Source organism: Podarcis filfolensis, assembly GCF_964270895.1.
Source record: "Podarcis filfolensis genome assembly, chromosome: 13".
Lineage (NCBI taxonomy): Eukaryota > Metazoa > Chordata > Lepidosauria > Squamata > Lacertidae > Podarcis > Podarcis filfolensis.
Genome location: NC_139615.1, coordinates 31,507,471 through 31,525,364, shown reverse-complemented (window position 1 = coordinate 31,525,364; position 17,894 = coordinate 31,507,471). Strand labels below are relative to the sequence as shown.

The 17,894-nt window shown below is 39.6% G+C and overlaps 1 protein-coding gene across 2 annotated transcripts in view; it reads right to left on the bottom strand.

Annotated features, from left to right (window-relative positions):
- Window positions 1-17,894, bottom strand: part of NPEPPS (aminopeptidase puromycin sensitive) — a 74,564-nt gene that overhangs the window by 55,670 nt on the left and 1,000 nt on the right. For both annotated transcript variants that reach the window (XM_083582551.1, XM_083582552.1), the window contains exon 2: window positions 5,682-5,766. In XM_083582551.1, the coding sequence (XP_083438677.1) occupies window positions 5,682-5,766 (85 nt within the window). The remainder of the gene's footprint in view (window positions 1-5,681; window positions 5,767-17,894) is intronic.

The window sequence follows — 17,894 nt, the reverse complement described above, 5'->3', positions numbered from 1 at the left end:
GAGCAACATTTTAGACATCTGATATTTTTCAAGTCCTGCCCAAGCTCACCCAGTAAGTCCATTACAGAGCAGGGGTTTGAAACCTCATCTCTCAGGTCCACTGGCACATACCATCACAGAGCTGGAAAGATAATCTAATTCAAGATCCCCAAAGAAGAATAATCCATTTCACCCTGCGTGCCCTTACCAATCAACTGTATTCTCCTCAAGCCACAACAGAGAAGCAAATGCATTTTTAAAAAATGATACTCTCAGAGCTCCAAGTGAGCTCTCATCACAAAGACAAAAAAAGAGTATTAATAGAAAACCAAAACATTTTGCGGCATAGGCAATCCAAAATCAAACTGTGTGAATCTTCTCTTCTGGTGCGTCATAGGGGAAACCTACTTTTGTGGATCAAAATGAAAACTTTATGGCAGACAGAATAGCAAAAAGCAGATCTAAACAATTAATCAAATTGATAAGGAAATGTAAGAAATGTCTGTTCTCATTGCCAATGCCTGATAGATCACCTACTGCCTACCCTGTTTCAATACCAAATGTTTTCCACTAAGCTGTGATGTGCGACGTTAATTCTAGGAGTAAAGCAAAGGGCCACACAGGAGGGAACTCCATTACCTGAAAGGATTTAACTTATGAAGGATACCATGATCATCACACCCTGAGAAGCCACAGACGTCAATTCTACTGACTGGATCCAACTAGCCACTGAGACAGGCTTCCTTATGACAGATCTGGGTCTCACAAAAGCCCAAGTCAGAGGCTGAACAATTCTGATGATAGTGCAGGTATGCATACAACCTGCTCTTCATAGGGTTGCACTCCCTTCTGAAGCTGCAGGTTTGCATGCTGGGAATATTCCTAGGCCCAAATGCACCCTTGCATTTCCATGTGGAGGCAGGAAAGAGGAGCTTCGTCCATTTCCTTGAGAAACCAAACCTGTCCTCAGTTATTCATACTCTGATCACCTGCTTGTTAACTACTATAGCATGCTTTACATGGAAATACACTTGAAGATAGACTAGTTTAGAATGAGACTTACAGGGTACTGACCAAATACAGTATGGATGATCAGATCATATTAAACTAGTTCTTAGCTAGCTGCACTATTTACAAATTTGTTTTGAGGCTCAGCTCAAGTCCTGAACATCTTGGGTCCAAAATATTTTAAGAACTGACTCTCCAAGAACTTCCGCCGATCTTCTCAGAAACCTCTCCACCTTCACTTGCGCAGCAGAAGCGTGTGAGAGAGGAGGCCTTTCTTGGTTGTGGCACCAGGTTTGGAATAACTCCCTAAGTTATACTTGGCCTAATCACTGCTCACTTTTAGGCAAGTAGCAAAGACTTCTACTACATATCAGCAGTTTTTAGAATATCTTTCTTAGCAATCTTTATTTATAAATTGCCTTAATCCATCAGAAATATGTAAATATTAGAAATTAAACATTTCAGTCACCCTCTATTTTACAGCACAACCACAAGAAAGATAAATTATGCGCCGCTTTTTGTTGGCTGAAAGAATGGATGCTTCTTGAAAACACTGACGTGCTGGATTTAGAAGGTTTTAACAATGTATTTGGGTGGCATGCATATCTGTGGCATGACAAGGTTAAAGCACATAAAGCGTTCAAAAACCATACTGTCAGAAAAGCACTGTTTAATGTTTGGATAAGATATAAGGACTTGCTTGAAAATAAAACCCCAAGGTGGTTGTCACCAATGGAAGTGAAGGCTCAGAAAAAGCTCAATATGGAGGCCAAATGGCCGAAATATTGGGAAATTTTGGAACAAGAGGGAGACAGATTAAAACTGCAGAGTTTTGAAAAATTAAAAAATAGAGTGCGAGATTGGCTTCATTATTACCAGATAATGGAGGCATATAACTTGGACAAAAAAAATGGCTTCCAGGTGGAAAAATCAAAATTGGAAACAGAACTGCTAGATCCTAAAATTAAGAATTTGTCAAGAATGTATAACTTGCTGTTGAAATGGAATACTCAGGATGAAACAGTGAAATCTGCTATGATTAAATGGGCACAAGATGTTGGACATAATATTATGATGGCTGACTGGGAACAGTTATGGACCACAGGTATGAAGTTCACGGTATGTAATGCCTTAAGAGAGAATATAATGAAAATGATATACAGGTGGTACATGACACCAGTCAAGCTTGCAAAAATCTACCATTTGCCCGATAATAAATGTTGGAAATGTAAAGAGACTGAAGGTACATTCTTTCACCTTTGGTGGACAAGCCCAAGGATTAAGACTTTCTGGGAGATGAAATGAAAAAGGTATTTAAATATACCTTTCTGAAGAAACCAGAGGCCTTTCTCCTGGGCATGGGCGGCCAATTGGTGCCAAAGAAGGATAGAACTTTCTTTATGTATGCCACAACAGCAGCAAGAATACTTATTGCAAAGTACTGGAAGACACAAGATTTACCCACCCGGGAAGAATGGCAGATGAAGGTGATGGACTACATGGAACTGGCGGAAATGACTGGCAGAATCCGAGACCAGGGAGAAGAGTTGGTGGAGGAAGATTGGAAGAAATTTAAAGACTATTTACAGAAACATTGCAAAATTAATGAATGTTAGAAGGATGTTGGAATGATGTTATATGGCTTTAGCAGAAATGTTATAAAGGATTTGGGAAAAACTGACTGTTAATTGGTGAAAGGAGGGAAAGTAAAGATACATTATATTAAGATAAATTACAGGACAAAAATTTGAAAAGATGGAAAGGATTTGCTGAAACAGATAATCGAACTAGAATACAAAAAAGGGAGGTGTGAGGAGGTCAAGGAAATAAGCTAATGAAAGATAAGTTATGGGAAGATGCGCTGTATTCTTCTTTTTTGCTTTTTTTAATGGATTTTATTTTTTCGTGTTTTTTCTTTCTTTTCTCATTCTTGTTTTTTCTTTATTGTGATGTGTTGTATTGTTTCTGTTTAAAATGGTGTTTTTTGTTTTTTCTTTCTGTAACCTTTAAAACTTTAATAAATATTAATTAAAAAAAGAAAAAAGAAAGATAAATTATGCTTTGAATTTTGCAAAAGCTTTTAATACAGATATGGCTTGGCATGCCATTAAAAACTTTGAAAGGCAAGGCCTTCAGAACCGGAGCATGACAACACTGAGAAAGCCAGAACAGGAAGTTCTACAATGGCAAAGTTTCTGGTCAGCTAACTGTGGAAAGATAAAGCATATAGTTCCAGTACAGATGTAACAATCCCAATATTTTAACCACCATTATGAGATTATGAGGGGATTGCAGGATAACTTACTAGATCTTTCTGGCCCCTTGCTTCCCACAAGAATTCCCCTGCACAGCCAGTCTTAATTGTGGTTCCATGTTACATCAGCACTAATAGTAATCACAGATGATGCTAATGAGGTTCTCTCAACCACGGGAAAAACCTCAAATCCTGGTCTCAGCTCTTGGTTAAAAGGTAACCCTAATTTAAGGCTGGGAAGAGAAATCGTACTTGAGGAGGGAAGGAGCATGCAATCCCATGGCTCCCACTATTTTAAAGTGTCACTACTGTTTTTAAAACTATGCTACTTTTGTGTAAGTCTTGCAAAAAAGTGGCATATACATTCACAAGTAATAGTAGCAATAAATAATATATTTTTTAAAAAATTATCTGTCTGATGCATTCCATCCAACAGTCAACCCCGTCCCTCATGGTTAATATACCTGCTTCTGAGTACAGGTGATGGAGAACTGAATTCAGCTGGAGGGCCAGATTCTTCTCTCATCCTCAAGGGATGAAAGGTGGTCAAAATCCCCACTCCCCATTGGCTGCATAAGGAACATACTTTTGGCACACATGCAAAATCCCTGCTTGACTGAGCTTTCTGGTGCCCATCCATGTGCTCTCACCAGATATAATGTGCTTTGAGCTTTGCAGAGAATCCAAAAACCCAGATGTGTTCCTGTCAGCTCAATTGTACTAACATAGATTTAAACAGGCAGGAATCTGCCCACCTGCCCCTGTTCAATTTTGTTAAAATTCTCAATGGGGAGACAAAAGGAGATTTCAGCAGGTGGAAAGGTCACCAGGAATCCTCTTCCACCCTCCATATCACCTTTTGTATGTTGAAGTTATATATAAATGGCATAGGACTGGCTGACTGAGAGAGACTAATTGTCTACTCCAATCCCTTACTGTGAGGCAGACCACAATCATGGAATCCACTGCAGTAAGATGTAGCAACCAACCTGGATGACTTAAAAGAGGGCATAACCATGCATGATAAGCTCATAACTTTGTCATGATGGCTATGTAGTACTTTCAGTGTTAAGAGGCAATGCTTCTCTGACCACTACTTTCTGGGCATTACAAGCAGGAGAGCTACTGTGCGTATGAGCTACCCATAGGCTCTGGTTAGCCACTGTGAAAATAGTGTTGGACTAGATGGGCCTTTGGCCTGACCCAGCAGGGCTCTTCTATTCTTATGCTGTCACTACCACACACAACCACTGCAGTTCAATCCAGTGTGTCACAAAGAGCAGTTGCACCATAAAAAGCTATCCACAAAACAAACCAGTTTCAGATTACTCATTCAAGTAATCCAAGTCACACATTCCAGAGGAGGGTGGATCATTGCCCAAGTTAAATCCTGATCAAAAAGTCATCTCTAGGGCATGTTAAATAGGCATTTTATCGAAGGCTGGCCTACAAACTTACAACCATCCAAAACAAATGTAGTCTACCAACCATCTGTGGTTGACAGTCAGACACTCAACAATTCCCCTGCAGCAACCAAAACCAGTTTTGCATCACTAGTGTAACACCATACATGGCTGGTAAACTATACCCAGTTTTCAAGATCACATGTTTGTAGACTTGGTACAAAGTATGCAGCAGCTGAAAATGCTGAGGTGATGGTGCTGGCAGCCACAACAATGCCTCCTTAATCAAGCGTCTTCACTTTCTTGAAGAACTGGGACAAGCCATAATCTTATTAAACCCAAGATTTTTATCACAATGCCCCAGTTCTCACGTAGCACTAAGCCAAACCATGGCTAAGCATGAATTAACAAGCTGCATAATATGACAGAGGAAGATGTTTTAAAGCAAAATAAGTTATAATGGCCTGGTTACACATAAGACCAAGCCAAACGATGGCTCCATATGCATGAGTACACAAAGTGAAAACTAAAGGCATTTTACTCTTCCCCAGGCCCAGCTGCTGCATATCTCTCCCAAAGAAACCATGAGCAGTAAGGCAAGAACAAACCTTGGCTACTACACAGCTTGCGGTTTGTTTAGAGTGAGATAAACTATGAGCCCATGTTCACATATAACACTAAGTCAAACCATGGGTTTGCTTTGGGTAATGTGACAGCAGTAAAACCAGGGGAGGAGCAAAGCAGCTGTGAAATTTTCATTCTGTGTACCCAACACACTTGGATATTCATACTTAGCCATTTTTTAGCTCAATATTATGCACAAACCAAGTCATTATCTCTTTTTTACTTGAATACATTTTCCTTTCTAATATGCTGCGAATTTTAGACATCATCCAAAATGTAGAAGGGAGAGATTACTTTAAAGTCACTATGTCAAAACAATCTGGAAACACTTGCTATACAACTAAATTCATTATTTGATCAATATTGCATCTGGAGACTGAACATACAGAAGCTGCATGCAAATTCCCTCTTACCTTCATCTCCCTCCGGTGCATAGGAAGCTGTAATGATGTCGATGTCAGCACAATTCATCACAATCTGATTAGTCGCCTGCTTCACCTGTAAAATACACATTCAACTTTATACCTTAATGTTTCATTTAACATTGAGTACGGTAACAATTAAAAAAAAAAAAAAGTTTGTCAAGCTGTTGAAGTGAACTTTTAAAGCTGCTTCAATGCAAATAAAACCCAAGACCACTATTCTTCCATTCACACCTACAGCATTTCCACAGGAGTGATTGTTTACAACATAGTGAACAATCATTATATTTATAACTTTATAGTGAGTATTACAATCTCACAATGAGCAACTTGCTCAATACAGAATATTCCCTCTGGATAAGTAGTTTATCATACCTAAAGGAGAGCAAGGATTTCACAGTTGGCTGGAAAGTCAACTGGAATCTGCAACCTAAGCTACCCCACAACACTGTATCAGCTAGGATTGGGGAAAGTCCAAAATTGTGGTCACACAAGTGCCTAGAAGTTTTAAACTGATACTCAGAAATCCAAAATAATTTTTCAGCTCTCTACATGCTGGTGCCTCTACAGGAAAAGCTGATTTTCAGGAAACTGGTTGTTTATTTTAACCCACATTATTCTTGCTATTTGAAATTAGTTCCTTTAAAAAAATCTGATTTCAGTGCTTAGTTGGCTAAAATACTATTCAAGTTTTGCATGCACCACAGTTATTGTTATTATTTATTGAATTTCTATACCACCCTTCATCCAAGAATTATAGGGTGGTTTACAATATAAAAATACAAAAATGCATACCAAAGTAACAAACAAGAACAATACCACCACAGTATTATTATTATTAAAAAGCCACGAATCCCCAAATGATACAAATTTGTTCAAATCTCAATAGTGAATTCAGAAGACTAGCATTCCCATCAACACCCATGCCCCCCCAATACAGTTGCATAGTTACTATGCATTGAGAACCAACTGGAATTAACTGACAGATCCAACACATGAAGGCCCCAACAACCAATGCTTGTCAGGCAAGTTAAATTTTCAGTCTATCCAACAAGACTCCTTTAGCTAACTAGGTCCACTCAAATATCAAGCCAAGGCAACTATATAGCATGTCAATAAAGAGAAACAGCGAATCCATATTTACCCAAAGGGAATGGTACCACATTCAACTTTAAAGATATACCGTATTTTTCGCTCTATAAGACGCACCAGACCATAAGACGCACCTAGTTTTTGGAGGAGGAAAACAAGAAAAAAAATATTCTGAATCTCAGAAGCCAGAACAGCAAGAGGGATTGCTGCGCAGTGAAAGCAGTGATCCCTCTTGCTGTTCTGGCTTCTAGGATAGCTGTGCAGCCTGCATTTGCTCCATAAGACGCACACACATTTCCCCTTACTTTTTAGGAGGGAAAAAGTGAGTCTTATAGAGCAAAAAATACGGTACCTTTAACACCCTACACCAGAGGTGGCTTCCCATCAGATCCAGACAGCATGGGCAATGGTCTGAGCGATGGAGTTAGGAACCCAACATCTTGAGTGCCAAATGTTAGCCACCCCTGCCCTACACACTCCAGAACATATAATACATGAACAACCAATATGTGGCCCTGAACAACATGAGAGGCTGTTTTTGAATGTACCTTCATTGTCATTTAAATGTGATAATATGTTAATATTCTTGCAAACACACAACAGTGCCTTTCAAGAGTGTGTGAAGCACCAGAAAACATTTACAGGAACCAAGTTAATGGTTACATATAATTAAATGTTCAGCCCCATGAAGATCCAGAAACAAGGCATCAACAAATTATGCACACAGGCAGCAGTTTATACAAAATGCGAGCTTGTGAAAATGGACTCATGCTAGCAGGAGTCAAATTGATTTCAATAAGGCTTCACTTACATGATACGCTCAGGATTAAATCTTGTTTGAGAGCAACAAAAGCAAGTATCGAAATGCAGTTCAACATACGACATTTTATATTGCAGGCAAATAGAAAATGCAGACATTAAATGCTTTGCAGGGAAGCAGATACATTAAGGAAAGAGCTATGCAATGGTGATTAATATTTGAAAGCCTCTTACAGAACTGGAAAATTTGTTTTCTGGAAAGCAGCTAGTACAAACATGAATACTGACATGTGAACTATTTTTTTCAAAAAAAATAAATAAGTAATTAGAACAGAAACTATGGATTGTATCCAACTAAGTTTTACTCAGACCAGACCCACTGAAATTTATGGATCTGGGTTAGCCATGCCCATTAATTTCAGTTATACTCAGAATATAACTAATGTTGGGTACAACCCTGTATGTTCATCAAAAACATTCACTTCCAGTTTTCCTGCAACAACACCTCAAACAGTGAATAATTACTGGAAATACTAATGGCATTCTTGATTACATCTATTAACAGGGGCAGCCTGTCCAATTTCACCAGCTGAGGTGTAATAGGAAGGTGCTGCCCTGCCTATGCACTGCCTGCCTCCCCCCTTGCCACCTCCACCAAAGCCTTGCTGACCAGGGTTCTGCAGCTGCAGCTTCCAAGGTTCTGGCGAGATTGCCCAATGAATCCAGAGGCATCTGTGAAATATTGAGGGCTCTCATGAGATCTCATCAGAACTCACTGCAACCACTTCTTGCTTCTCCAGCAGGAAAGGTGCATCCATGGATGTGCCCCTTGGATTCTGCTGCCTGAGGTGCCTGCCTCATAGACAGGCCAGCCCTGACTATTAAGGAAACATGTGATAGCTTTAACAACTGTAGGGAATATCAGTTTTCTACAAAAAGAAATGCAAGTTTTAGAAAAAATGCTGAGAAATGAGAGCAAAACAAAATTTTCCCATTACTACAGTGCATGCACAATACAGAATCCCCATGCACCGGTGAAAACATTTTTCATAAAATGAGAAGTCTGTGTTCCTTATTATAGAACCTCATGTTGATATTTTCAGCAGCAGTAGCCAGCTGTGGTCAAGTGGATTGAATGTGGAGTCTGTATGTTATTCAATAGAAAGCAGTCAATGTGGTACCCTCCAGAGGTTCTTTACAACTCCTGTCTTCCTTGCAATTGGCCATCCTGACTGGGGTTGATGAAAGCTGTAGTACACAACATCTGGAGGGCACGACACATAGCACAACTGCCACAGGGCTAAAAAATACTCTCCCAATGTCACTCTCTGAATTTAGCTATGTAGACAGGACTAGAGCAACTATAACAGAGCACACCAATTTCCTATCCCGTGGCACTAGTCCAAGAGGATACCATGGTTGATGGTATCAAAATTCACAGAGGTTGTGAAGCAGAAGCAAGGTTGCACTTCCCATGTACTGCTCCTATAATCTGAATAACTTTAACAGAGCAATGGGGAACCTGCGGCCCTCCAGATGTTGTTGGGGCCCCAACCAGCTTGGCCAATGGTCAAAGATGATGGCAGCTATAATCCAGCTATTTTTGGAGGGCCACAAGTTCTGTATCCTTGCTTTTAATAGTTAGCCTTTCATTATATTTTATATTACACCATCTTCTATTATAATATGTTCTATTAACATTTTAGGTATATTTTAGACATAGATAGACTTTTATATAACAGCAATCTATGTGTGGATAATTGGTGTGTTGAACTTTAAAACACACAATAACTTTAGCCTAGGATATATCCTTCTTTATATTCTCTCTTATGCATTATGCTCTTCAAAAGAGGATCTGTTCCCTTATTCATTAAAGTATGGATGAGGACAAAGTTCTAAGAGAAGAAGTAGCATGTAGAGGCCAGAAGAGTGAGCAGTGAGATGAGCAGCTAATCCCTCAATCAGAATTCACCACTGCTTACAACTTTATAGTCCATGCCAGACAGCTAGCCCTTCCAATATATTGGACTGTGACCAAGTTATTTATTCTCCAAAATACATGAAATCAAACCAATTTCCACCCAACAACAGAAAGAGCTTTGTAAGATCACATCTGTGAACAAATGAAAGCAGCTACAGTAATTATAAGGCCTTATCTAGGCAACCACATTTTCCCACTGATTTGCATCCAATGTGGATTATAGTATCCAAGCAGTAAATCTGCTAACAGAAAACAAAGCAACAGCTTCCTCCGCTCAAGACTCCTGTTCTATGCAGGAAAAGAATGCAATTCAGCATTCAGATGACAGTTTGACAATCTTTGTCAAAATCAATTCCTATGCAAAAGTTGTTCTTAAACTTGTATAACCACTTGGCTGAGTTTAACTAATTACAACGTTGCTGACATCAGGAATTTCAGAGGTTGGAGGGCCAAATCTGCCTAGATCTAGAAATAATGGACCAACAGGCTAGACACGAATGCCAGGAACTCCAAGATATCCTGCCTGAAATATTGCTACCTACAAAAGACAATTCGCGAGTATTCAAAGATCTATTTTAGGTATGCCCAAGTACCTTTGCATACCTAGTAATATTTTTTTCTCTTTGAATAGCAAAGCACCCTATACTATAACACAAACAACTTCTAAAAATCCCCAGATTATCAAAAATCATTTGTTATGTGGCATAAGAAGCTACAGCTCAAGGAAACCGTCAAACATCCTTTTTGAACTAGTTGTGTGGATCTTTGGATCCCAGCCATTCCCCTAGTTACTGTAATTTTCAGAACCTCTGGAGGAAACATATTACTGTGTTAAAATTTTTGACCTTCAACTATTGCCCAACCAGTGTACAAATATATTGCACGCACACAGTCGAAGATATTCAGCATCTTAAACAGACTGAACTGAAACACAAAATTAACACCTAATCAGCATGATCTACAAACCTGGCAGATACTGAACAAGCAAGCTATAAAAAGCAGCAGGCAGGTTAAAGTTTACTAAGTACATCAGCATATCCTTCAGCTAAATCAGAAGACCAATGAGACACTACAAATGAAGAGCTTTAAAAGGTCCCTTCCTTTGTCTGACCTTTAAGGTAGAAGATGCCATTCACAATCTGACATTTTCCTGACAGCTTATATGCATAGCAGAAACCTACCCTATTATAGTTTGGAGGGCATTATTTTACAGTTGCTCACAAAGTTAAAGTCAGCTTCCAATGTAAGGGAAGGCACCCTTAATACCTGGTACCCTTATTCTCATAGAATACGTCACACCATAAAAATGCTTTGGCTCTAATACAGGCTTGCAATACAGTTTCAAGGTCAAAGGTGAAATTAGTTTTCTGGTCCAGTATTGTTGGGAACAGCTCTCCAAAGACTCAGTAAGGCTGGGAAAGACCTCTGCCTATGTTTTGAACTGGACATTCAGAACTAGCCATGAAGTTACATATCTCCTCCTTCCCTTCCCGAATCACCTACTACTAAATGTTTATCCATACAAAAAGATTTTGCACTGTTTCAAAAATCTGTTCAAGGCAAGGACCTCCACAAACTCCCTGTGGGAGGAATTCTGCAAATTAATAAAAAAGTATCCATGATCCTTTGATGTCTAAACCTCATACAGAGCAGGTAGCACAGCAAGGTGTTTGCAACTGAGCACTGAGAAGGATATGAGGTTATAAACACTTTGGGGTTTTAAGTTTATGGCTTAGTTTACAATCTGAATCATTGCTTAACAGTGGTAAACCAGTGCTTACCATTGATGCATCATTCCCTCAAGTCCCTCCAAAGGGACATTTTTTCTTCCCATCTGATGTTGCAGGAAAAGCCAGCAGCATCTCCTTTCTGCTGCATCTCCCAAATGCCCAGTGGGAAAGAAATCATTTCTCTTTTCTGCCACAAAGGTTTTTTTGTGCATGAAAGTAGAGGTGGTCATTGGCAGAAACAGCGCTTTCACAGAAAGTACAGGAGTGCTCACCAATGGGGAAAGCCAGTGTAAGAGTTTATGGAATCCTGCCTCTGTACTGTGCCTCAAGAGTTGTTGTTTTTTTAATTTCAAAGATAAGAGTATTTTAGTTTCAAGGATAAAAAGAGGAGATACCTTATGAAAGAATGGAGCCAGAGACTTTTTAAACTTAGCATAAATACTGCTGTTTGCATTACAATCCTATGTTTTTGCTGTTGTGATTCCGTTTATGTTGCTTATATTTTAGATAATTTTACAGTGTTTAAATGTTGTTAAGCTGCAATGAGAAAATACTGTATTTTTATGGACAAATTTATTAAATATACATATCTACTCAGAGCTTCCATTAATCTCACTGAACCTATTTCCAGGAAAGTTTTTTTTTTTTTTTTTTTGAGGTAAAGGACCCCTGGATGGTTAAGTCCAGTCAAAGGTGACTATGGGGTTGCAGTGCTCAACTCGCTTTCAGGCTGAGGAAGCCAGCGTTTGTCCACTGACAGCTTTCCAGGTCATGTGGCCAGCATGACTAAACTGCTTCTGGTGCAATGGAACACCATGATGGAAGCCAGAGTGCACGGAAATGCTGTTTACCTTCCCATCACAGCAGTACCTATTTATCTACTTGCACTGGCATGCTTTCGAACTGCTAGGTTGGCAGGAGCTGGGACGGAGCAGCAGGTGCTCACTCCATCACAGGGATTCGAACCACTGACCTTCCAATTGGCAAGCCCAAGGGGCTCAGTGGTTTAGACCACAGTACCACCCGCGTCCCTCCAGGTAAGTATATCCAGTACCGTAGCCATAATAAATTGCCTTATCAACAAAGAATTGTGTTTTCATGGTTCTTCAACAAAAAATGAAAATGTTGCACAACAACTGTAATGGGTCACTAGACACGGAAGTATTCTTGTGGCTACCAATAAACTTAGTGATTGTGTTAACATACTATTGGTGTATGTGCCAATGTATTACACTTAAACACACCACAGCATTGGGTTTTTCTTCCCAATATGCCAAGTTTTTTACCAAGTAGAAAAACAAAGCAGTGCCAAAATGAAAGGCTGAAAATAAAGTGTAACTCATTTACCAGTCATTGAAATAATGTGACTTGCTACAGCATCAATAATAATCAAATATCTGATGATCAAAGTTTCCTGTTCTCTAGAGCTGGTATGAACAAGAGAGCTGCCAAAGGAAAGAGTTCAATTAAAAAGCTTATATGCTTGGCCACTTAGTGTCCTAAAATGAGGTTACAAGCACCGTTTAGCATATCTCATTGGAAACTGAAGTGCATAAGTTGTCACCAATGGAAACTCTCTGCAACAGCTGAACTCCTATTACAAGTCTCTTTCACTTGATAAGTGTGTTGACCTTCTGCTAATCTGGTGCTTAAATTGGTGGGTTAACATTATGGTTTTCAGTTGTTCTATGATTGTTCACTGACCTTGTGAAATAGTAGAGGAAATTACACTTTCAAGACACAGCTGAAAATGTTTCCTTCAACGTTTGGCTAACTCCAAGTTACTCAGGTGGCAACATTTTATTACTTTTTTATTATTAACCTTTGTATCTCATGCTCTATGCAAGGAGTTTAGGGCAACATGCACAGGGATTTATCCTAACAGCCTTGTGAGATAGTGACTGGCCTAAGGTCATGCAATGTGCTTCATGGCTCAGTGGGGATTTGAAGCCAGGTCTCTCTAGTCAAAGTCCACTACCCCCACTGTTCACTATACCACACTGGCTCCCTTTAACCTTCAAGTGAGAAAGTATTTTGTCCCAGGACTTAGCATGAACCTGTGCAGTCACAAAGCAATACTGGCTTTCTCCCAAATTACTACTGGTTTCAGGTCCTGTAGATTAGGATGTATCGCAATCATCATTCACAAGACACTCAACATTATTAGGTTAGGTTTGTTTTTCATTTCTACACACACTGAAAAATACAAAATCAAGAGATATTCTAGGTTATTTTCAGATCATTCTGACCTCCCTTCTAATAGGAGGTTGATTCAAATTAGACACACTGACCACAACAGAAATATATTACTCCCATTTTCCTCCTGGGGATTTGTTCAAAATCACTAAGCAAGTGCAGGGTCAATCTGTAACTTGAATCAAGGCCCCAAGACATACTGTAGGCACTGGGCCACCTTATAAGCTGCTAGCATATACCTAAGCACATATTCTGACCCTTCTTATACAACTGAAGGCTTTCAAGATAAATTTTAACTTAAGACAACTGTCAGGAATGCTTCAGAAAGTAACTTAAGTGTGTTAAGCACACACATTCGGATTCCTGAACATTACCTCAAGATACTTTAAAACAGCAATTTCAGAAATTCCCCAGAATTTCCCCAAACTATGAAATGGAACTTGCTAAGTTTAAGCTAAATCATGTACATTAGTTCTCCACAAACTGCCCATTTCAGAAACATTAGCTTTTATAACTACTGGAAACATTCTCAATTCTATGCTAGGGCTCAAACAGGGAAAATGTTATTGTCTCTTATTTTAAGTGTGTTATCATCAGCCACTAACTACAGCACATTTTGAAATGATTTTTACAAGTGTCAAAAGCCAGTCTCAGGGTGCTAGCATAATTGACCAAGGAACCTTTGCAGCAAGGTGGAGGGGAAATAATTAATACGCCTTGTTCAATCTTGGCTACTTTCCATCCTAATTTAACACCCAACATTTGCAAGTGTCACCACACTTATTGAACACATTTGCTTGAGAAATCATGTTTTTATTTAACTGAACTGGTGGTTCGTTTATAGCCTCATTCTCTTCCCTTCCTCCCACCCAACCCCCATCAACAGACATACCACAGTCCACAGTTAACTTGGAAACATGCACACCATTCTCTGCTGGAGTTGTTTTCAAAATCAGAATCATTTTAACAACTTGCATTCCATTTCCCTGCACGTTGTCTCCATGGTATTTACACAACTGGTCACCTTTCAGTGTTTCCTGCTCTGCTTATGTAGCCAAATACGCTCGCTCAACACTTCAAAGTGAAATTTGCTCCTGCTGAGACACAAAGCCAGTTATGGACAAAACAAATTTTCTCCATCCCAGTCAGTTGGGGCTCTTTCTGGACACTGCTGCCTTCTGAATAATGGAGTTTAACTTGTCTTTTAATATCTATAGTGTCTTGAAAATACTTCCCCTTATAAATAATTCAGTTGGTTTGCATGTACCCTTAAAGGCTGAAACAACTAGTTTGTATTGCAAACTAGCTCACTTGAATGCTCTTGCAGATATGCTCTTGCTGAATGAAAGGAAACTATCAAACCTTTTTTAGTTACAGATAGGTAGCCGTGTTGGTCTGCCATAGTCAAAACAAAAAAAAAATTTTTCTTTCCAGTAGCACCTTAAAGACCAACTAAGTTAGTTCTTGGTATGAGCTTTCGTGTGCATGTGTATCTGACGAAGTGTGCAGCAGTGTATCTGACGAAGTGTGCATGCACACGAAAGCTCATACCAAGAACTAACTTAGTTGGTCTTTAAGGTGCTACTGGAAAGAAAAAAATTTTTTTTTTGTTTAAACCTTTTTTAAAACACCAAGAACAACACCACCTATGATTTCTAGACATGGCTTCAATGTCATGGCTGAACTATCTGGTTGGGACTTAGAATTGAAGCACTCTGAACAAAACTAAATACTGTGGGGTATTTTAGTACTAGCCTGAACCAGGAAAAGTCCCAGGCTCCTGGTGATCCATCTGCCTGAATTAATGCTGAAATCTAAGGAATTGCTGAGTCATATGAAATATACATTTTTCCAGTATGATTATAGCATGTTTGAAACTTTCCAATTTTAAATGTCAGTCTAAAGACCAGCTAGTAGAAACTAAGTGCAAATAAACATTGCAGGACATAGGTTTGTATTTTAGCAAAGTTTTGGAGACTGCCGTATTAGCTAAAGGAAATAGAAGCAATTAAAAAAAATTTTATTTCCTTCCTATCTGTAGTGCAATCTTAATCATGTCTACTCAGAAGTCAGGCCTATTCAATTCAATTGGGCCTGGTCCCAGATAAGTATGGATAGGATTGCAGTCTTAATAACTTTTATTCACCAACAGTACGGTAATCTTCAAGGTTCTCAACAGTCTCAGAAATTCTCTCCAGTTTATATCATGCCATCCTCCCCAAATCTAAAATACGCCAGAAATAGAACTAGTTTAGCATACAGTACTCCTCTTGACCGAATTATGCCCCAGGAGACTTAACCAGCCTTACTCATGAAGGATTCATTATTAATGACGGGTTTTAGAACTCTATGACAAAGAGCTGTGTTACAAAGAACTGAGGCTCTTCCTGGTATCTTAAACTGTACCTTATTCATTTGAATGATCCCAGATTAGGAAAGAGCCCAGAGAAATCTAGCAAACTGCATTCCTCACACACCTGTTTTCAAGGAAAACTGTCCTCTATATTAAAAGAAACCTGATGTCATGATTGTGTATTGCACAGACATTTTCTCAGATAGGTAGCTGAAATAAGAAGCAGGCCTATCAACATCCATCCCATCTGCATTTTAACATTGTGCAGAAACTTTACCCAAGAATCATCCCACTGTTCTGCTGACTGAAATCAACAATCCCAATTCTAAGAAAAAACAGCAGTGTTACTACAATACTGAGGAAAAAGTAAAAAGTACCGACTACAAAAACAATATCAGCAACACAAAACACACATTTCTTCAGGCTTTGTTATGATTCTTGCCCTACGGGAATGTAAGGCAATGGATAAAGATCACTAACAGGATTCCTTAGTTCTAGTTACAGGTAGGTAGCCCTTTTGGTCTGCCGTAGTCGAAACAATTTTTTTTAAAAAAATCCTTCCAGTAGCACCTTAGAGACCAACTGTTTCAGTGTATCTGAAGAAGTGTGCATGCACACGAAAGCTCATACCAAGAACAAACTTAGTTGGTCTCTAAGGTGCTACTGGAAGGAATTTTTTTGTTTTGTTAGGATTCCTTAGGAGAGACACATGGAAAGAAAGAGCATCACAAGAATGTGTACCAAGACATAAGGAAACAATTCCACTTGCATCTCTTTCCTAAGCTCTACTCACTTCCACACCTAATAGGCGGACTATCACATAACTTGAAACTGACTGCAGATACAAACAACCTACTGAAAGATACATACTCCATTCCACTACCTTTCACATCACACAAAAGCCCTACTGCTGAGCAAGGCACTCCTTCATCTGCTCATATTAGTCCCTATTAAGGAAGCCCTAAAAAGCATGAACCAACAGTCCCCCATCTCTTACCCTGAGTCCAAGAGGAATGTCCTGCACATATAATTCTCAACATGACACTCACTGGCAAAAGTCTCCCAAGCTCAGCACTCTTTTAAAAAAAAAAAACCTTTCCAAAGAAAGTTCCTGCCCTTAATTCTAAGAGAAGACATGCCAAACTCATGGTTTGCTCCTTTATAATTCTGATCCAAAATAATTGAATATTGCCCATCTGAGGTCATTTTGCTACAAATTTTACACCACTTACTTGAATCTCCTTGCATAGTCAAAGATACACCATATGTCATGAATCCAAGAAGAACCTCAATCACAAATTCCTCAAGTAATTGTTCCCATCCTAACTAAGAAACCTTCTCCAAACCTACAGGACCAGAGATAAAAAACTGCTAACATCAGGATTCCCCAACCTATTCAATCTTACAAGAATGTATCCACCCCTTATGAATTAGACTTCCTCATTAAAACCAGAAAATCTTCTCAACTTCTTGAAGAAGCCAAGAGGCCACCTCCCATCCTAGAGAACATGTCCTTCACTCCTGGAAACACACTTATCTTAGGCAAGTTTCACCCAATTTGGAAGTGTACTTCCCAACAGCACACACTCAAAGAACAGATCTCCCTCTTTCACCAAAGGCAGGCATACCTTCCCACTCAGGTAAGTCTTAACTCCCCCCCCCCAAAAAAAAACCAACAACAACAACAACACAACGCACACACAATACAAAATCTCAGAAGAGCAGTAACCACTAACCTTCTCGGGAGGCTGCCCACCAGAAACATGATCCAGAATCAGCCCAACAGGTACCACTGTCCCCCAAAATACTCCATCCCACCCCTACACTTCATAGAAACCCTTCTCCCCTTTTTACTCGTGCACCTTCTTCCCATCGCTGCTGCCCAAGCCCCACACCCGACGCTTACCCCAATTCTATCCATCACGGAGCTATTCGCCCGCATTCCTCCTCTTGGGGCCAACTCCCCACCTTCTTCCCCCGGCGCACCTACCCTACACCACACACCGGGGCCTTCCAAGCCACAGTCACCATCGCCCGCCCCGAACCCTACACGCACTCCTTTCCCCACCCCAAGCCCACACGTTCACCCTCAG